At 44.9% G+C, this 22,064-nt stretch overlaps 1 protein-coding gene across 3 annotated transcripts in view; it reads left to right on the top strand.

Annotated features, from left to right (window-relative positions):
* Window positions 1-22,064, top strand: part of PAPPA (pappalysin 1) — a 363,136-nt gene that overhangs the window by 223,536 nt on the left and 117,536 nt on the right. For all 3 annotated transcript variants that reach the window (XM_035342002.1, XM_035342003.1, XM_035342001.1), the window contains 3 exons: window positions 8,638-8,783; window positions 13,265-13,558; window positions 17,550-17,742. In XM_035342002.1, the coding sequence (XP_035197893.1) occupies window positions 8,638-8,783; window positions 13,265-13,558; window positions 17,550-17,742 (633 nt within the window). The remainder of the gene's footprint in view (window positions 1-8,637; window positions 8,784-13,264; window positions 13,559-17,549; window positions 17,743-22,064) is intronic.

Below are 22,064 nucleotides of genomic sequence, written 5' to 3' on the forward strand. Positions count from 1 at the left end.
TATATGCTTCATAACGCTTTGCTATTTTAAAGCTATGTTTCTTGAAATGTTCCATGCTTTAATCCTACTCACTGTCTCAGAAGTTAATTGTACAGTAAGATCGCAATTCTCTATGCCAAGGCTTTCCCTTTGTTTTCTTTTTTCTCCTCCTGCAAGTTGGCTGGCCAGCATATCTTTTCCTAGGTCTGGGGAGCTGGTTAGCTTAATTATTTTTTATAGTTGTGCGAGGAAACAGGGGGTTTTGGTTCTTGCTGCACGAGTGAACTCAAACGTTCCTCTGTTCTTGGATGTAAACCTTGCGAAGGAAGAAGGCTCAGGGATCACATATTTATGGTCTGTAGCGCTGCAACGCTGTGTAACACTACATAAAGGTTACATAAGGGTGGGGGGCTCTGGTACAAGCAGCGGGCAGTGGAGCCAGGGAGGATAAAAGGGAGAGGGGGGCTGAGTGCCCTGACAGCCACCCCAAAGTTTTGCCCGGAGCCCAGACAACATGTTTGACATTTGAAATTTTTTTGCATCATCTTTTTCCCCATTCTTTTTCCCTGAGCCTCTACTCTTTCTTATCCTGGCCAGAACCAGCAGCAAAAGTGCCGGGAAAAAAAATCTGTTTTCACTGTATTTCTGAATCTGAGCCCAGGTTTGTGAAGGATTTGGCAAGGATTTACAAACCTTTGAGAGAATCCGTGTGGAGATCTGAGGAAACCCGCCTCCCTCCTTAAAAAAGCAAGTTGCGTTGGCCAGAAATTGGGCAAAAATTGGTTGTTTCAACTGAGGTTTCCTTTGAGATTTTGGATTTGAACCTGAAGCTGCACTTTGAGAATCAAATTTTGCTCTGACTAATTCTAGATTTACTGGAGCAAATACATCGCAGTCGGTGCTGATACTTTGTGCGCAGCCCAGTGAGAGCAGGAGTTGGCTCAAAGTGCGAGCGCACTTGAACCGAAACGAAAGAGGACCCAGAGCAAGGCTCAGAGCAGTCCAGCCGGCAGGTTTGTTCCAACCTGTTGCTGTGCTTCAGGCCATGAAGTAGATGCTGCATTTACAACATCCAGGAGTTATCTATAGGCAGCTGGGAGAAATGCAGCTCTATCATTTATTAGCAGCAGTCTTTGGTCAGAAAGTCTGCGAGGACTGGGCAGGGGTGCAGCATTGGGGTTGTATGGATGATAATATTATTTTTAGAAGGTGGTAGCAAATCATTTCCTTTATGTATGCCTTTGTTGTTCGTTTGTTTTCCTTGCAGTCCTATGGATTTAGCATGCAGTAGAAATCTGCTTATTTCTAGGATTGTCTAGAAGTGCTGTTGGAAAGCCAGCATTTCAAGGCAAATAAAATTAAACTGATGACTTCACAATTGTAAAAAATTGCTACTTTAGACCAAGGAGCTGCTCTCAGTCTCTGTTCCAGGATAAAGAAAACCCAGACCCAAATGAGTCCCATATTTTAGACAGTAAAAATCTTTTTCTATATTTTTCCTGTTTTTTTTTTTTTTTTTTTTTTCATGGGGTGAGTAAAGCCTGAGTCACCAGCATAATGATGGAATTAATTCAGTTTGGAAAAGAGGACACCGTACGATCAACAAACACCAGACTTTTGTAACCATGTGGGCTTTTATTTTGTGATATGTCTTACTCAGGGATGGCTCTCCCTGTAGGACCTGCCACTGGTGTCCAAACCCCTGGTCCAGCCCTAGCCAGCTCATGGAGCTTGTTAACAGCATCACTGCAGTGATACAGGGTTCAGCACTGGCTACCAAATTTACCTGAGAAGCTGGGTCTGTATTTCAGCAATTATGCCAAGACCTTTCTTGGACCCTTATCATTATTTTTCTTTTCCACAAACATCCTTTTTCTTTCTCTTTGTAACAGAGATCAGATTTGGGGGCTCTAGAGGACATTTTGCTGCAGCAGATAAACCCAAATTCTTTACAAGCTGCCAAGCCTACATGTGCTGACAGTGCCTGCGATTTATGCTTTTGGACATGACCTACTGACTGCCTGGTTTGGATGCGGTCAGGATTACAGCTAGACACTTGGATGTCAGTGTGAATACAGGCAGCGATCTGGATCTAAGCGGGGACCGAAAACCTTTCGCTTGTAATATTCTGGCTCCACTCTATTTCAGGCTCTTTCCCAATCACTGAAAGATTTATACCTTTATCAATAAATTATCATGACTTTTACTACACTTACACCAGTGTCTTAAATTAACACTAAACTAAATGTAGATCAGGCACACTTCCTGCTTCATATGATTTATGTCAATCCGTCTGAAATGAGGAGTAAAATTAAATTTGCCAACACAGGCAGATCTTTAATATGAGGTCAGACAAAAATTTTGGAAGTCCACTGCTAAGGAGGGTTTGTGGGTTGTCCATTTTTATTCAGGTTTTTGATAAAGCTGTAGCCCTTTAGACAAAAACAAACAAACAAGCAGGAGGAACACTTGCAGGTCGGAAAGCTCTACTGTGTATTATATATCAGGATGGAGCTGATAGCCAGGAGGAACATAGCAGTTGCGGGGCACTAATAAGCTCTCAGCTCGAGGACTGTCTACCTTTGATGAGCAGCCTTTAAGAAGGATATGGAGAGTGCAGCTGGGAAAATCAGAAATGACCAGAGGTCTTAAAAATATGCCCAGTGGGGGCAGACTGAAGAAATAAGGTGGTTGTAGCCTAAAACCGAGATGATTTGCAAGAGATGTAATGAGCTTTGAAATAAGTAGTTTAGTGATTTGGTAAAGCAGAAGGGAATCGTCGAATCTCCGTGTCAGTGGGGAATGGCACAGTTAGTCATTGATTCTGTAGCAGCAAAAAAGATTCAGGTAGACCTTGAGAAAAACTTCCTGACAGTAGAGGTATTGAGACCTGGGTGCTGGGTGAGGTGCTGGGTGCTGGGGCAGTTGCAGAGTCCTTGTCACGTGCGGTCCTAGGGCTGAGCTAGCTAACGACATACTGGGTGGAGATGTTCCTGATGTGGGATGCTGGGCGAGCAGTGGTGGGCTCTGGACATCCCTTCCAGACTTGTTTTTCGGTGACTTCGTGACAGAAGGCAAAAGGCAGCTCGTACGCTGGCACCAACGCTGCATCTCCAAAGGACGAGCCCCGTGTCTGACCACCCGAGACTCAGAAATCACAGGGGGAAAAGCTAAATTGTAATTGCGTGTGTCTGCCAAATGGCCCCATTTCAAGGTCAGCTTTCAGTGCTGTTAAGCCATGGCTCTTGCCATTATCTTCAGGAAGCACATCATTTATCTCAGAACTGTCCTTGCTGTTCACTGCAGATACTGAATAATCTCTAGGTGGACACTGCACCCTGAAACCTTGGGTCCCCCGTGTTGCTTGACCACATGGCTCGATGACTGCCCCCTGACATACCAACTGCTGTGGTTTTTGCTGCCCTGATCAGTGAGTTAGCATCTGTCCTGGGGCCGAGATCAGAGCGGGAAGGACCGAGGGGACACAGCCAAAAAGCATCGGGCACACCACGCCGGGAACCACCCCTAGGTTTGCCACAGGCAGCCCGCGAGTGCCGTCAGCACTGCCCAGAAAAGCTTTCTCCGTGCCTGCTAAATTGCATGCCATGCTTTAAGGGCTGCCAGTTCTCTGAGAGCACCAAATGAAAACAGGAACACGAGGTCTTGGGAAGGAGAGTGATGTACAGGGTCCTCGTGAGGAGATTTGCTGTGCCCTGCCACGTGCTGAACCCCCTAGGTAAGGGACAGGACGCTGTATGTCAGGAGGCAGAAAGGGAGGCTGTTTGAGGCTGGCTTCCCAAGGAGGTGCTGGTTTGCTTTGTTGTTGTTTTGTTTCAGATAGTGAAATGCAATGCCTTTTATTCCTAACAAACTCAACAAAAATTAAGGAAAAAAAAAGTTTACTCCATGGTGAGCAGTTAATGAAGTTCCTCCTTGTTTGTGTGGGGTCTTGCAAGTAATGCCCTACGTACTTTTGTTTTCTTGCTGTAAAATGACACTTGTCTTTGAAGGAAAGAAACAAAACAAAGTCAAATAGAGAATAACTCAGAGCAAACAGGAGGAAACATTTCCTAACAATAAGGGCTTCCACGCAAAACCAGCCACGAGAGCAGAGGCTGCACCGTGGCTGCGTCAGGGCAAGCTGCTCTGCGGCGCTGAACCTGGGGGAGGAGGGAGAGCTCCCCGCCACGTACAGAACTGCTCCACGCCAGTGACCAGGGCCAGATTTAATACGATTGGACCTGATACCTGATACCGACCGAGCTTAAAAGCCGCTGTCAGACATGCATGTAGCTAAGGGCTGAGGTCTGAGGCTGGGGTTTGGCTGCGGAGCTGAGGGCCAGCAGAAGGGAGCTCCTCGTGGTGCTCCCCCTGGCCGGATGGGGCTGTGGGCACGGGGGACGAGCCTGCTGGCTGGGGACTTTGCCTCGCCACCTGGGGACATGCCTCGCCGTGTAGAAGCCCCAGCCCGAGTGGCCAGGAAATGGGCTTGACAGATGAGACAGGCACGGGGATAATGGCTAGCATGTGACGGATGGGGCGGTGGCAAGGCACTGCGGGGTGAGCTACAGGCTCCATTAGGCTGGAGCTGGAGCGCTGGGTGGGATGCCTGTTACTGACTGAGGGCTGGGGCTTCCTGGGTAAGAGCGAGCTGCTGTACAGCACAGCTTTCAGAGCGCAGGAAAAAAACAAACCCGAGCTTTGCAATGGACAAATAGGTCAGGGAAAAGATCTGGGTGGGAATGTACATGTTGCCTGATATGATATCCCAAATGGCCTTAAACAGACCATAGAATTTCTATGTCTAAACCAGATTCCAGCAAAGGAGACCTTTTATGATGCACTAATAGGCTCATTAGGCTTTCTTGAGTTAGGCACGCTCACAGCATCGTATGTTTTTTCCATTACAGGAATTACACGTGTTTTGTTGTGCTTTGGGTTGTGTTTTGTTTTCCACATAGACTTGCCCTGACAGTTCCCCATTCAGGTTTATATTGGAGGTACCATCTCGAGCCAATGAATTTTATGAAATATGTTGCTGGCACTCACGGAGAGATGCATAAAGGAAATATTCTAATGACAGTTGGAAAGGCTTTGATCCCTTTCCAAGACTGCACTCATGTCTTTGAAATGTGAGTTTGGCAGTGCTGGAAAGGCTGGGCTCTTTGGCTCTCTTTGGCACCAGCCCATGTGACAGACATTATGTCCTCTATCAGGGGACCCACATAACCTTGAGAAGTGTAAGCAATGCTCGCAGATTGCGTTGGGTCAGATAGCCTGGGCTGATAACAAAGCAGCCGCAGCAGCAGGGGGGAGTCAGCCCAGTCCAACGCAATAACCGAAAACTATTTTGACCTGGTAACTGTTGGGTCTGCTGCCTGCGGCTACGTAGTTGGACATGAACTGCAAAAGTAGTTAATTTATGCCTCCTTGAGTGTAGGAATGTGGTGATGATGGATAGGGATGGGAGGTTATTAGAAACATGGGGAGGAAGGAGAGGATGGAATTCCAGCTCATGTTTTTATCTCTTACACACACACGTTCCTTTGCATACATATTCTTGGCTGGCTCGCATGTGTGCACAGCCCAAACCCTTGCTTACACTCACACCTCCGTTCATGCACGCACATGTTCACACGCTTACAAGGGATTTGCCTGAGCTAAATGCTTTAGCATGTTTATGTGTTGGGGGTTGCAGTGTGCTGTTACAAAGGGGGTTGCATTTACTTTCTCCCAGGCATGGCCTGTTTACACCTACTCCTGTGCAGAGCCCTTGCAAAAACCCTCTTAGCGTTCTGCTCTTACACCATTTGAACTTATTCTGCTCCTTCGCAGACTTTCGCTGTCTAGCAGAGGAGTAGTGGTCAGAGAAATACCGTAAAGCTAAGTCCAAGTGACTTATTACAGTGGCTTTACATAAGACACGAATCCAGCCTGGGTGATGCACTGACATCACCGGCCAATTAGTTAAATGCTGTCTGCAGCAATAACCCGTACACAGAGCAGCCCGAGATGCTGAAGCACACGGCCTGCATGTAGCTGACGGAGAGAGTGATTGTGGCCGTGCATCGAGGATTTAAGTGGAGGTTGGATTGTTTAAAAATAAGCAAAATGACAGCTGAGAATAAAGAAATAGCAGTTTAAATAATTTGAAACCATAAGAGAAGAGCGAGGATAAAACTGATAATCTCAGGAGGGGAGTTTGGTTGTAGTTACTGCTACAGGGATTTGCACAGGCAATAAAGCATCTGTATCCAGAGTCAACAACTGCAGCCTCAAATACATACAGCGAGCCCTTCCTTCCCACAGTGATACAAAACACAAACATTTTTCTACTCAGGGGCACTCAATGCTTCTGCTTCTGTGCTTTTCTCTCTTGCACAAAGTATCACATTGCTCTCACGTTCTCTTACACTTCTGCTCTCTCTTCCTGATGCTGACGTGTGCAAACACGCACATTGTCCCTGCACGTGCACACATCTTCCGTCACATTTCCCCCCGATAAGTTTACACTTTCATTTGGAAATGCTCGTTAGCTCTCATGTAATTTCAAACTATTGCTCATGGACACACTTAACTACGAGCCCATGTTTGGAAAAGATGTTTTCAAAGGCACAAAGAAGATCCTGGAAAGAGATTAAGCACGGCCACAGATCAGCGTACAGATACTTGCAGAACAAGCTGGAGGGAAAGATCTGTGTATTTTCGGAAGATGTGTTGGGAACAGTGGAGAGATGAGAAATCTGTAAAGGGTCACAGTGCTGACCTGTCCTTCAGGATGTCATCCGCATTGATTGGAAGATAAACACTGTATGGAATGGAAACATACCCTTCCATCGGTGTCCCCAAAGAGTACGTCTTCCTCCATGAGTCAGCGAGGGCCTGGGGACACCCAGCCATGAACTATTTTGGAGGCAATGACTTCAGCAAGTGGCAGGGGAAGCTATTGTGGAAATATGAATGTGTTTTCCATTGGGGAGTCCTCCAGGGAAGGACAGAAAGATCTTGGTGCCGATCCAACTCCCCTGTTTTTTTTTTTTCACCCTTCTGGGAACGAAAGCCTTGCAAAGTATGCAAGGAACCTTACTGGAGGCGAGTGCATTTGGTTTGTGCAAGCTCCGTGAATCTACGCCCATTCACAGATGGAAAGGGGGACTTAGGGAAGAAGGAGTGAACTGCTCAAAACCATAACAGTGTCCTTCCGTAACAAGCTGGTCAACCATGCATGACACAGTGTGATCTTTCTTTCCACTATTTCCACCTGCCAAGTGAAGACAGCACAACTCATTGGTCTCAGTACAGCACCTAGTATTAAGAGGCAATGCAAGCTGGAGACACAATTTAGAGGTTTACTTTTTGGCTTTGGCTTTCTGCAGCTCTGCTGTGTCTCGCCGTGCCTCTGAAGCCAGCGTGGCACTGCAGCATGCGCTTCGGCGAGTCGTTCTTCCTGTAGGCAGGCATTGACAAAGTCTACTTCCTTCACGGAGTGTCCAAAATAGTTCTAGCGGCTGTCAGGTGTAAGGGACTGGCTTTGCTTGCCCACAAGCAGATTGCTCTGTAACCTCCAGATGTCCCAGAAGCTAAGAAACTGTGCTTATCTTAGGGCGCCTAAGGAGCCTTGGGAACGTCATGGTAGGGGACCAGCTAATCCATGGGAAATGTCTTGCAAGGCACGCTAGGTCTGTCTCCCAAGGCAGAAGGGAGCCGCACTGTTAGGAAGAGAGGGTGATCCTCAAGCAGTGCTACAATTCAGAGCATTTCTCCCAGGGCTCTCTGTGGGGGGCAGCAGAAGAAGGAGACTCCCCCTCTGTTGGTCAGCTCTCCTCCTGCTCTGAGTCCAGAAGCTGATGATGGAACCAGCTTGTCTCTGAACACAGGAATCTCCCAGTTGTTCTGCGTTAAGGGATTTCTAATGAGACTAATTTTTATCTGTATTTTTCCACATTTTTAACACTGTGTAATTGGGAATTTGGGATGGAAGCATGTTGCCTGCCCATAATATTTTTGCCCGTTTTAAGGCTTGGTTGGTTTACGTTATCAGTTTGCAAGACTCAAATACAGCAGATCTAACCTTGTGGTGCTTATTCCCTTCTCCTTGTTACAACTTTGTTTGCTGGAAATAGCAAACTAATTAAAATAGCAATTCCCTAAGAAGCATCCTGTGTCAGGGTCAGACCTGGTGCATCTCGGCACAAATAATGCTGCTGGTGCCAAAGGAGTAGTGTCACGAGCTGGTGCCAGGCTGAAGACCTGAAGTTATTGTGGAGGAGAATTATAGGTAAAAACACGGAATGGCTTAGAGAAAATGCGCAAGGTAACTGCTGATATAAAAAGATTTACTGACCATAATACATGGCTAATTTCACTCATGGTAAATAGGTTCCTATACTTACCTTAGGAATATGGACAGCTTTATGTATTTCCCTTGGATTTTGTGGCTGTGGTTAAGCAATGGCTGGAAATCCTAAGATGAGATTCACCATGTGAATGCAAAGTAATTGAAGTTTGGGAGTGGGTTATTAAAAATTTTGGGTGACTGATACGCAGGATATTATAAGATCTTTGCCTGGATTGCGGCACTTCTTCAATACTTTGTTGCTTTTTGTGCCACCTTTAGAAAAAAAAAAAAAAATTTTTTTTTTTTTTTTTTTTTTACAGAGCATACTTAGACGTCAATGAACTGAAGAACATACTCAAGCTGGATGGATCCACACACCTCAACATCTTCTTTGCCAACTCCTCCGAGGAAGAGCTGGCTGGAGTGGCAACTTGGCCCTGGGACAAGGAAGCCTTGATGCATCTAGGTGAGTGATAAAGATGTTTCTTCTTTGTAAAGCATTCTTTTGAGGCGCTAAGAAGGAAAGACAAATATGCACTAAGCTCAGTTCTGATTTCTTATCATTCCTCTAATATATAGTCAGGGGAAAAAAAGTATTTCACGATTCCCAGATACTGGCTCCCAACCAGGAAAATATTAGGTTATAAACCCAAAGCATATTATGGTATTTGTAGATGATGTCAAGCTGAAAGTATTTCACCTTTTAAGTGAAGCTACTTTACAGGGCATTCACTCCATGAGAGCACTTTGCAAAGAAGACTTGGGGGAATAGGTGAGGGAACGCAGACAAAGGTGAATTTTTAACCTTAACCTGTTGTGTTATAATCCTTAGTTCATCACTTAGTAAGTGCCCAATTAATTTTCTTTGCAGATTACAGTTAACATTTGTTACTATTTTTTTCCACCAATGTGCAAAAGAGCAAACTGCTGAGAGATTGTATTTCTAACGTGCGTTTGAGTAGAACTGGGAAGAGCTTGCTACCCTGCAGATTTGGCCTACGTGCTTCATACGTAGTTTGCTGGCTCTGGCTGTTGGAACCCTGGGGTCCAGACAAAGCTACGCAACCTACCAAATGACCCATGGCCCTGACACCTCCAGTGGTTCTGGATCTGTCTTCCTTGCAAAATGTCATGCAAACCTCAAAAGGTTCAGAAGGCACTGCCTGAGTCTGTGCATACTTATCTTAACTGCACCAACTTCCCTCAGGCTGCAAACCTGATCTGGTCATCTTTACAAGAGCAAGGATTCTTGCAAGTTTTCCAGATGATTCTCCGCCCTGTCTAGACCTTCCTAGGCTGGGGATGAAGTCCAGCCTCAGCCACGTTCAGTCTTTGTGAAAGGCTGAGCCACTTTTTTCCTTATCCAAGCCCACACTGAGCAAAACAAAAAAAGATGTGGCAAATGTAAAGCCCAGAAGAGGACAGCAAATATGGTGTTTATTATTCTAAAGCATACTAAACATACATTCTGAAGCTATGAGGGCTGAACTACAACTTTTCTGTATTCAGAAATGCATTACCCCAAACCTCGACGTTAACACCTCTTTATAGTCACCTATCTCTGTAGCCAAGAGGCTCCATGGTCAGACCAAGCAGTTGAAGCTGGCTGCCCTACTTCTGTTAGTCAGCATTTTATTATGAAATCCAGCTCTGCAGCTGCTCTGGAAGAAGCGTGAGCAAACTTCCCTTCCCAGGAGCCGGCACTGACACACATCCAGACAAAATCTCCTGCTGAGCAGGGCTGGAAGTGAAGCCACTTCCACTCTGCCTTGCCTCCAGCCCCATCTCCACGGGCTCCTGCTGGGAGCACCCGAAACAGAAGGAGCTGTGAATGCCCACTGGTGAGCTTTCTCCATGGCAACGTCTTTTGGCAAAAACAAAGAAATATATTAACCCCAGTGCCAACCAACCCCCATGCTGCTGTGATTTCTCTCTGTAGTACCACAACCCTCTACTCCTGCCCCAGCCCCATAGCAGCTCTGGTTGCTGTTGGCAAACACCATCCCCGATGCTCTTACTAGAGTGAAATAAGGTAGGAATTGATCTGATTCACCCCTAAATGAGTATTTTCATAGCTTCCCTTGGTATTGCCATGGGAGGAAGCAGGGAACAAGGAGAGAACTCCAGAGCACCGAGAAGAACCTTCTGCAAGAGGGCTGGGGCTTGCCCAAAGCCCTGATGAGTTCTTCTGTCACTTCGTTAAGCTAATTGTCAACATCATGCCTGAGCAAAACAATTTAAATTCAGCTCCTACAGTGTATTGACAGAATTCATTGACCAAAGAGAGAAAAAAAAGACGTTAGCCAACAGTTTGAAGTTGACTTGCAGTGGAAAAAAAAATGTAAAAATAAATAAATAATGGCCATAATTTCCTGTCATAATAGCCCTCCCAGACCTGTGCTTGGTCTGTAAGAATTCATCTTTAATCTTTTTTACTCTCTTCTATAAATCCAATATGTACTTAATAAAAAATATGAAATATGTCCTGTGGTGCAGATCTAAAGGCTGGGATAGAGATTGTCTGGGTGAGGGAGTTTATCTTTTCTGTAAAACTGCAATTGATTTAGATTCTTGACAGCTGTGAAAAATATAAATTTTCAACAAAGGCAAAAATAAAATCTCCCTCTCCAGCTGCCTCAGGGCTGTCCAATGCCAGAACCGTTTAGCCAGCCTTTATTATGAAGGCACATCCTGCTGGGGAATTTCACCAGTACTCCCAGCATTCGAAAACAAACTCTGGAAGGGTCTTAGGGAGCGAGACCCCCACAGCACAATGCACCAAGATGCTCTCTGGGTGTGAGGGGCTCCAGCTAGGTAGAGCCCAGGCTCTGGAGGAATCGGAGTATGTATCGGATAAAGGGGGAGAGAAGGATGCTAGGAACATGGGGAGCTCAGTAGCTGCACAGTTGGAGGGCTGTATACAGCTGATGAGGCTTGTGGAGAACTAGTGTGAGAGGCAGCTCAGTGTTGTGAAAAGGATGTGCAGGCTCTGAACGTGGCATAGTAGGCATGATGTTGCAGTGTGGGTAACGGTGTTCACTCTTTTGTGTCTGTATTTAAATTTGCTGTTCAGTTCTTTAAACTAACTACACATTTATGCATGCACCTGTGACTCTACTGTGTGCAAGTGTTCACATGTGCCCAGGTGCAAAGGGGAGGTCTTTTCTCTCTTGCTATCTGTGCCTGTGTCCTTGCAAGGCATACAAAGAGGTCCTTCCTCTCCCTTCAGCACTGATAATATTAAAGCTGGAGCACTGGGTCGTGTTTGGACACCGTACTTGAAGGAAAACATGAGACAACTGGGAAAAGCAAAGGAGGACAGACAGGGAGGTCTAGAAGAAGAATTGAGCTACAAGGAAAGATTGACTGGATTAGGGCTATTCGGCCTCAAGGAAAAGAGCCTGGAGTGGGGAAGGTGACGATCTCACAAAAGCTGGTGAAAGGGTAGGGGAATGGTCTGCTCTTTGTATGGGCGTGAGGCAGGACTCGAAGTCATAAACTTAAATTGTCAAAAAAAATCAATTCAGATTAGATGTGAGTTACGTCCTCGCAGCCGTAAGGATGAGTGCTGAAGTTGATTGCTGGGGCAGTCGTATCATCAGAGGTTGTAAAGAGACATTAGGCCAATATATGTGAGGGATGGCATAGACCTGATTAGTCCAGTGTTGTTTTGAGAGCTGGATTAGGTGGCTTCTTGAGTCTTCTCAGTTTTATTTTCCTGTAATTCCATGGTTATTGCAACAAAAGACTCCAGGCAGATGAGAATGAAGAGTCTATGGTGCATCAGAAGCTGGTGATCTCATCTTCCCTGCGCTCTAGTCACTGATAAAGTTCCTCCTGCCAAAGCCTTTTCTCTCCTCATTGTCACTAAATTATTAGTGTACCATACCCAAGATTTATTTTCCTGCTATTAGTTTTACAAAGCAGTCTCCTGTTCTCATGGTAGGTAATATATACAAACAGTTTTAAATAAAAGGCTTGGAAAAGTTGAGGTCAATAAGCTAAATAAAGAAAATAGGAAGCATATAATAAATCCAAAGGTACATCTAACAGAGCTAAAAATATAATGCTTATGATTAATTCAATATACTATAAATCCTCACAAATTTACTATTTGCTTATCTACACATCCCATAATTCACACAACAAAAAAAAATCACCATTGGCTTTCTTTGCACATATTTAACAACCATGCTTTTTTTTTTTTTTTTTTTTTTTCAGAATTATCACATTCCAGGATTTCTTTTTTTTTGACACATTAGACTTATGCATATTCATTAGCGGACTGTGCAGCTCAGATCAAACTAGGCTTGCCTGAGTGTATGAGCAGAGCGTATTTCTGACAGATACTTCAAAGCTGTCTACAGGATCAGAGCACACCCCACAGATATCTCCCCCTTCCCAGCATTGGGTGTTTTCCATTTTCTTTGTCCAGGTATTAGGTTGCAAGTATTGGTGCAACTTAGTGCAATTTTTTAGGGTGTTTCAGAAGTTAGTGCCTTTGTATTTTACATTTACCCTGTGGAATAACGTCCTGAGAGTGCCCCAGGTACATTTTGTTTGACGCTCGGTATCAAGCGCATTGTTTACACCTGCCTGGGAGGAGTCATTCTGTTGAAGCACACTAAACGATCTGAAAATGCACAGTATGAAATAATTGTACATAGGAATTTTTGAGTTAAAAAGCTACAAACCAAATTGAGCACAACCAGTGGAAAGACCAAGTGGTTTTGGTTTAGGACGTTGGACTTTGTCCTATCATTCCTCATCCTTGGGGTCCCAGGCTGAGGATGAGATCAGACCTTGCCGTGCAGTTTCTCTGAGCAGGCAATGCATTCGATTGTGTGAAGACATCCTGTAGAGGATCCCATGAACTGCTGGTGAATCTTCCTCTTGCTGTTCTGAGGAAGACAAGACAAATGAAGCTCTTTTCTTTTCCCCTTGCAGGTGGCATCGTGCTGAATCCTTCCTTCTATGGGATTCCTGGCCACACTCACACGATGATCCATGAAATCGGGCACAGCCTGGGGCTCTACCATGTCTTCCGGGGGATCTCAGAGATCCTCTCCTGCAGCGATCCATGCATGGAAACGGAGCCCTCCTTTGAGACCGGAGACCTCTGCAGTGACACCAACCCCGCTCCTAAGCACAAGCTGTGTGGGGATCCGGGACCTGGCAACGATACGTGTGGTTTTCACAGCTTCCTAAACACGCCCTTCAGTAACTTCATGAGCTATGCAGGTACGTGGGCTTCCTCAGTTTGCTGCTGGTGTCTGTGGTTGGGTGGGAACTGAGAACGGCAATATCTGCTCTGATTTCTGCAGTGCATTTCGTATAGGACTTTTTGCTGACATGTAAGTACATTGGTATAGGACCGGTCTTGATGGGGACCAAATTTGATCGCCTCAGGAAATCCTTCCAGTTCTGTTGTGTTTTTTTTCCTCTGAGTTTTCCCAAACTTTACATAGTTTCATGTGATTATCAGGTAGAAGGCTTGGGGGAGGACAGAAATGAGGCAAGCAATAAAAAAGAGCTCTTGAAGGCTTTACAGCAAATTTGACACCCTATTTTCCTGGAACCTTGACGCCTGATCTAAATCTTTGCACAACTCAAATTCAGAGGTTGTTTACCCTCTCCTCAGGAGACAGTACATGTCAGATGAATATTGATACCACCAAGAGTGTGGAAATGACATCTAATGAGACACTGCTCATGGCTCTGTGAATTCTGTCTGTTCAAATACCATGTTTGTTGTGTGATTCAGATTCACTGCAGTTGAGCTGCCATCACTCACACCTGAGTTTCCTCATCCAGGTGTGAATACTGGAACAGCACCTGGATCGGGATTGCCCTGCTGGTCAAAGACTACCAGCACGGTGTGCTGATTTGTTCTAGAAGTGCAAACAGCTCTTTGCCAGTGCGGTAAAACCAACCCTTCATGGGGAAAAAACTTTTTAAGCAACCCCCTGATTTTGTAGCTACAACTTTGCAGGCTTCTATTGGCACAGCTCTGTTGCTCGGGGACGCTGGTTTGTATCACATCTACCATGAGAACATAAGACAAAGAGGGCATGAGCTCCTGTGACCCCCTGCCCATCAGACAAGGGCAGGGTGGGCTCCTTGCTCTTCCCTGGGAAGTTCAGGGGGAGCTGAAGGATCCCCTGTTATTTCTCAGAAGGAACAGGGAATACCTGGGCTTGTGTTGTTTATCTCAGGTCGTGGGGTCTAGCTGTGCTGAAGGTCTGTGACACTGAGCTGACAGCATCCACAGCATTTTAACGGGGACCGATACAATCATAGGCACTGAAGGGTACCTTAATACTACAGGCAGAAACACAGATTGCCCACTCAAAAGGTCACAAGGGTGCTTATTCTGTAATAAAACTGTAGGGAAGCAAAATGTTTAATGTCATCTGAGGCACAAATTGAAATGATTTATAACATAAATGCTTTGATGCCCTTCATGGCACTAGCTAAACGTGATGCTTAGTTTTATTTTTCTGTTCATTTAGAAGGTGTTTTCAGGGGCAAGCATGCAAGCACTGAGTCAGCTTCTAAATGTGTTATGCACTTCTGTGCATGTGGCAGGGCAGAAAGTCTCATGCCTGCTAACAGTCTGCTGGTCATTTCACACAAATAAGTTGGTGCCACTTGGGATTTACAGTATCCCTCCACCAAATCTGCCTGTGTGTATGTGAAAAGGGGTGGTGCGTGCATGTCTCAGAACCCTGAGGTCTCGTCTTCCAAAGAGAACTTGCCTTGCCAAGTGTCTCGAGAGTTGATGCACAGAGATGCATATCTGCCATTGGGAGCTAAGTATGTGCTGGTGTGCTGAGCAGAAACCTTTTTTTTTTCTTGAAAAATTAAGTGAAGTGACATGATAGGTATCTCTAGAGCTCATGCATGAATCTGTTTGCTTTTCTGTTGTTGCCAGTGGAATAAAAATCATATCAGGATATCAAATCGCTGTAGAAATACCTTTGAAACATCTAGGTTGAGGTCATGCAGCTCTAAACATCGCCTTTCGTGCCTTCCTCTTTTGCTGCTCGTATACAACTTGATCCCATTGTGCCTGCCTATCTAACATCCATCTGTCCAGTCACCCCCAACTTGGTAGCAAAGCACCAGCTTAAAGGGTAACTTCTCTTTCCCCAAAATAGCAAGTGAGAATATCTAGGAGATCAAGAAGTGTGAGAAAAGCTTTTATTATTTTTACAAGTCCACCTAGCAGTGGTGTTCCCAAATAAAAGGTAGGCTAGTCTTTTAGACCACTCTGTATGAAAACAGCAGGAATTCTGCTTCTGAATTCTGGTGGAATAATCATCCCAGCAAAGTGTGTTGAATTTCTCTAATTATAATTTCATTTGAGGATCTCGAACCTTTCTTGAAATCGAGTGGTAAGTGAAACATCTCTCCCCCTCACCTCTTCCTGCCCCCAGCCTGTGCTGATGTTTAAGCAGATTGAGAATGCAGGTCGTCTTTCTCCCGTGCCATTGTCTCACTGCTTTGTCCTATATATGTTTTATTGTTCCTTTATGATGGCTATTAAGGGTCTTTGTCTCCTTCTGGGCTTCCGTGAAGAATATTTATGGCTTTTACAGCATGCTTAGGGATAGGCCATCGACGATTATTGAGGAAATCCAGAGATGTTATATTAAAGCAGCTTTTTGCGAAACCACAGGGATTTGTCAATACTTTCGTGCTGGTGGTGCTGTGCGTGTGTGATGAGGGGAGGTTCACCTCCGGGTGGAATTAGGTGAGAGACAGGAGAACCTGTAACCTGGGGTGTCCTTACCCCTTCAGTGGCAGCAGGACTACATTTGGGGCTGGCATTTGAGCAGGATCCCAAGCGAAGCTGACTCCTTTTTACTTGTGGCTCAGGGAAGATGTGGTAAGCTTTTAAATTAGCCAGCAGATTCACACTTCTCTCTAGAACAAATTCATATTTTTTGAGTTTCACAGGGCATAGACTTGAAGACATCAGAGCATCTAGCAGTGGTATTACATCAAACTGCCGACTTACATGCAGGCAGGCAGCTCTCCCAACAGCCTTCGGTGACCTGCGTCTTCCCAGAAGAGCGCAGTACTTGACCTGTGCAAAACTGTCATTGTTGTTTGTGTCACGGCAGCGTGCAGCGGTCCCATCTGGGACTGAGATTTACTGGGCTGGGAACTCTGCAGGCATACGTGGAGAAACACTGTGTTTTCAAGAGCTGTTCATCTGATGGGAAGAGTACCAGAAAAATGGTTAAAGCGCTAGCATCAAGTTCTTCAGCATAGCTTTGCTGGGTGACTTTGCATAACATATTTATTCCTTCTGTGATTTGCACAATGGAGAATTGGTAATTTTCTACTTCTCCAGGGCATTGCAGTTGTAAAATCGTGTGATGTTCAGATAGTACTAGATGTGTTTTTGTTGCCAAACCATGTTTGAGAAAAACAGATGAAGTAAGAAATGAGAAATGGATATTTATGGGAAATCCTGCAGCAACTTATTTCTCCATTTTGAATGAATAAATGTGAAATATCAAAAATGTTTTTGCAGTTTTCAGAAATTGATTAAAATCATAATGGTGATGAAGTTATTCAACTGCACCAAAATTTTCCCTTGCTAATCAGTGTTTATAAAGTATTTTCTTAAACTGATATTTGAAAGCATTTTTATTTGTTCATTAGAAACTTTGAGAACTTTTAGGAGTTATTTAACTTTTTTATTTTTTTTTTAAATTCTGGATTCTTTCAATTAAGAAAACTGTAAGAGTCCATTGCACACAGTTTGTATGAGCCCCGTTTTATTTGGTTTGTCCTAGCACTAGCTGTCCTTTATCCTTTTATCCTCCCAGAGATGTTTTCTTAGACATGAAATCCTTCTAAATCCAGAGGCCCACTGGTAGCCCCAGCCCTGACCAGAAGGTGCTACACGGAGGCTTTGAGTTTTGTCCCCTCCAGGTGTCTGTCCTCTCTTGGGATGATCTCTAGGTGCTTCACATGTGTCCCGAACCAGAGGGAGGCAATGCTTATTGGTTTATTTTTTCCTTTTTAATTTCTCTTTCCTTCCACCTGCCTCCCCAGGTGATGGCCGTGCTAATCTGTTCACAGGCCATTAACTTTTGAAAGCTGCGAGGCCCCATCCTGCCCTCTGCCAGAAGCTCCCATTCACCAGGCTGTAATTCTCTCTCTTGGTCCCACCATGACTCCCACACGGTTGATACGGTTTCTGTTTTAATTCCAGATGATGACTGCACCGACTCCTTCACGCCCAACCAAGTGGCCAGGATGCACTGCTACTTGGACCTCGTCTACCAGAGCTGGCAGCCTGCGAAGAAGCCGGCTCCTATTGCAATTGCCCCCCAGATTGTGGCTCGGACCTCCGCCTCTGTCACCCTGGAGTGGTTTCCACCCATTGATGGACACTTCTTTGAAAGGTGATCACACGCTGCTCTGTACTCCTGCACTCCATTGAAGGGGAAGGGGAGGCAGGGGGGCAGCCTGGGGCCCCTCTCCTGGAGAGCAGCTTTTACATGTGCTACACTCAGCCTGGGTTAAGGCTCTTTCTTAAATTGGTTCATATTGAGGAGGGTATTGATCTGTTTTCTGCTCTGCCTTTCTCAGCCTGTAGCACTCTGTTGAGAGCCATTGATTTGCCATGTAAAGGGCAAATCTTTTTCCATATGTTATGGGAGGAATTTTCAATCAGCAATTCTGGCCTTGCGATTCCTGCAGTTATTGCTGCTCACAAGTACCTGTGGGCTTCAGCTCTGTCTGCATGTTCCCCCTCCTTCTTTCACACGTTTCCTTTCCAAGGACAAGGGGAATCTTGTTTCTACTGCCGTGACAGCACAGAGCTCGTGGGCAGTGGTGTTTCCCAAGGGCAGGAGGTGGCAGGACCTACGAGAGGACAAAAGCTGCCTCCTTCCCTGAGCTGCAGGTCTGAGAAGGGAATTGAGCAATGCACGATCAAACCCTTAAAGCCCTGAATATCCCACACGTGTCATTGTGCTGCACCGTGAGCAGAGCGTGTAGGTCACAGCATGTGTATGTGCACATGTTCATGGCTCACAGCCCCAGTAGTGAGGAATTAAAATGAATGCGTGGCTGTGGGCAAGAGTTACACCACACAACAGTTCACAGCCAAAGCCACCCTGCCTCAGGCATAACCTGAGCAACTGGGCAGTCTTCAAAATACAAGGGTGTCCAGCGCAGAGCTGTGGGAAGAGAACTTCCTAAATAATCAACCGTCTCACATTGCCATTAACTCACCTTGCGTGTTTGCCTTTCCCCTCCACTTCTTGCTCTGTTATTTTACAGAGAACAAACTTTGAGTGTCCTTCAGGACTGTAGCAGTGCATGCTGCAGGAGGCCAAATTTACAAGCATATTAGCACCCAGACAGCTGTCTCAGCACTGCTGCTTTGTTCAGTGAGAGCACCTTGAAAGCCACTATGCTAAGCATGGGTGAAACTCCTTCCAGCCCTGCTAGGACAACGTGGCCATTTCGGTGTCCGGCCTGCACTTTATGGGAGTAGTTTTGCATCTGAATCCTTTTATTCCTTATGTGTGAAAAGGACTTATGTGAAGTTCTGAAGATTAATTCAGAATTTTTTGGCCCATAATCATTTTTAGGTAAATTAAGTTTCTCCAATTTAATTTAGATTTCAGAAGATACTGACTGTGCGTTAAATAAATACCATCTGCCTCTTAAAACACACTGATGCAGAGTTAATTGTTATGTAACCAAATATGTCTTTATTACATATTTCTTATAACTCAATCAATATGTTCTTAATAACCCCTAGTTAGTTGCTTCTTAAATGACATACAGTGGATAGCCTGCTAAATCTAAAATTTCATAACAGAGTTATATGTTAAGTAGTGATTTTCTAGAAAAAATATCCTTTGGGTTTTCAAATCTGTGTGCTGTTTTACTGAAGAGATTTAAAGAGACAGCCTCAAATACTTCGTGTCCAATTCCTTGTTGAAATGGGATTCTGAGTACTAACAGATAGCGAAATGTTGCTGTGACCATTCTGACATGTCACTGAAATCTATAAATTGCCCTGTCTAAAACAAGCCCAAACTTCTGATGTATTAATCAAAACACGTGTGATGGTAGTGTTGGAGTGACTAACGCAGCCCATGTGCCGAACTCCCAGTACCCGTGTGTCCGGCCGTGCCTGGATGGATACGTGCCTGTATCAATTCCCAAAATTGGGTCACTGTGCAAGACAAGTAGGAGGTAAAATTGGCCAAGTATAATCTTATCTGTGTGTGGGAATACTGTAAATCTTTGCAGATATTTTTACACAAAGTGCACACCATGGCCCAAATTTTACTTGCCTCACTTGAATGAATAAACTCATTCACTTCAATGGGACTATTCATGTAAGAAACAGAAGACTGATACTCAACTGCTGAGTGCCTTGGGCCTGGTTTCGAATGCTCGGAGGCCCCTTCCATGCTGTTTTGACAGCGTAAAAGGGCCTTAAAAGGCTGAATGGCTCTGGCTACATTAGCAAGCATTGTGGCCCAATATAAGTAGATCTCTAGCGCAAAACAGTCGTTAATGAAGACCTGACGTCAACCCAGTAGGGGCTTCAGGAGTGTTTGCCTCAGCCTAGCTCGAGCCTGGTCCTGTGGCTGGGATGGCATCAGTTGGAGCACATCAGGTGTGGTCCAGAGGCACATCTTCCACTCCGGCTTCCGACAGAACCAGGTCCAGCTTCTGAGCTCCGGGACTGCTCCGAGCGCTGCAGGTGGGAAGATGAAGAGTTTCACTTCAAAAGCTCGCTCCTGATCCAAACTACAAGGCTGCTGGAGGTGCACTCCGTGCAATTGAAGTCCCTTTTGTTCTCTAGAGCTGTGCATAGGCAGTGACCTCCGCTTAATGAAAGTCAGGAAGGAAAATCTTAGCCTTGTGTTAAAAAATGTAACCCTGGCCTGGCTGTACGTGTGGGTGAGGTCCCAACAGCTCTGTGGCTGCAGGGGGATGAAGCATGGGGGTAAAGGGCTCCGTGCCTCTTCCCTACTTAGATGCAACTGTCACATTGCCACAGTATTTGGTGCTTTTCCCTTAAGGCCTCAGTTCTAGAAATTACGTGATGTCCCTGAGTATTGTGGTTGGATGTGGCGATCTTGAAGGTCTTTTCCAACCTAGGTGTTTCTATGATTCTGTGATTAATTATGTGGCTTTAGGGACAGAGAATACTGCTAAGTCACAGTTCTTGTGGGTCTGGGGGTGCCCATCCTGTGTCCTCATGCCTTGGCTGTGCACAGAATTAAAATCTTCCTGGCAGACTCTCCTTACCTAGTTCATGTATACAGCTGATGGGTGCTGTATTGCTCCAGAGAGTCATCTACCTGTATATAAATTGCCAGCATGTGTTTGACCCTAAACTCCAGCAGCTGTTTGAACTTCTAAACATCTTTAGTAATAAAATACATCAAACCTCAGCACTTCTTGTTGTTGCTACCTATGGGATTGGGATAGTTGCCATTTCTCATTCTACCACATACACAAAAAGCATGAAAATGTCGCATGTGCATATAATAATATGTGATAATGAAATAATAATAGAGCCAACAAAACAAGTGAAAACAAGTGAGAAGAAGAAAACTCTATTCATTTCCTGACTGCATCTATTAGATGCGTTCATCTGCTGTCGCTAAGCATCCATTCATGCGCCTCCTGTTTGATATGCGTAGGCGGGATGTAAACAGTTATTGTAATAGGGCTCTGCAGCAGATTCTGCTTGGACAGAAAACTTTGAATGCATCTGCTCTTCCAAGTTTTCATTGAGGTGACTGTATTAATTTCCATGAATCTGATGCTATCTCATTCTTAGCAAGCAAATATTTTGGCCAGCATGTTTCCCAGATCTAGATGGCTGGGCTTGATAATTGCTTGCTTAAATCTTGCTGGAAAGTTTCAGTGCCTTGAAGGGGGAGGGCACTGATACTGAATTCCAAGCAAGCAGGTATAATTTAGTCCAAAAACAGGCATTGGTTACTGAAAGGAATGACAGATTTTTACTGGTTTGGGGTTGCCCACTAAACTGATGCCAGCCCTGATGAGAATTGCCTGTTTTTCACTAGTAATCGTTATGTTTTGAATCCACCTCCCTGGAATATCATGCTGTAGGAATTAATTCCTCCTGTGCTCTGAACTTCAGAAGCTGGAATTTCCCCAGTACTTGGTTTATTAGAAAACGGCAAAGTCTAGATTTTCCATTACCCTGCACTTTGGGGAATCACGTGTACCGGTGTATAAGGTGTCAGATATGCTATCATTCCTAATTAACAGTGTTCTGAACCATTTTATGCTCATTTTGTCTTGCTGTCAGTGGCTACATAAGGTGTAAGGATCTGGCTTAGCTTTTCATAAGCCTGTAAATACAATTCCATAATTAGGTTTGACATCCATGGCTGTTTGCAGGATTTGTGTGCAAGAGTCTGCAGACCAAAATCTTTAACCCAGGAGTCATCCCCTGTGTAACTCCTTTCAGCCAGTGGAGTTACATCAGGGTTGAGTTTGGCTCCCAAACTGGAAAAGTAAAAAGAGAAAGTTTGCTCATAGCCTTTCCCACATGATGCTCCGTGTGATTTCTCTTACCTCCAAGTCCTTGCTGGTAAAAGGAAATGTTTGTCCATAAGCCTACAGTTTTTTCCACCATGGCAGCCTGTGATGAAATTGTATAGCTGCTAATTTGAGTAAAAAGCAGTCCTAATTGTGGAAACTTGGCTTTCAAAGC

The sequence above is a fragment of the Oxyura jamaicensis genome, chromosome 17 (assembly GCF_011077185.1).
Source record: "Oxyura jamaicensis isolate SHBP4307 breed ruddy duck chromosome 17, BPBGC_Ojam_1.0, whole genome shotgun sequence".
NCBI classification, from domain to species: Eukaryota; Metazoa; Chordata; class Aves; order Anseriformes; family Anatidae; genus Oxyura; species Oxyura jamaicensis.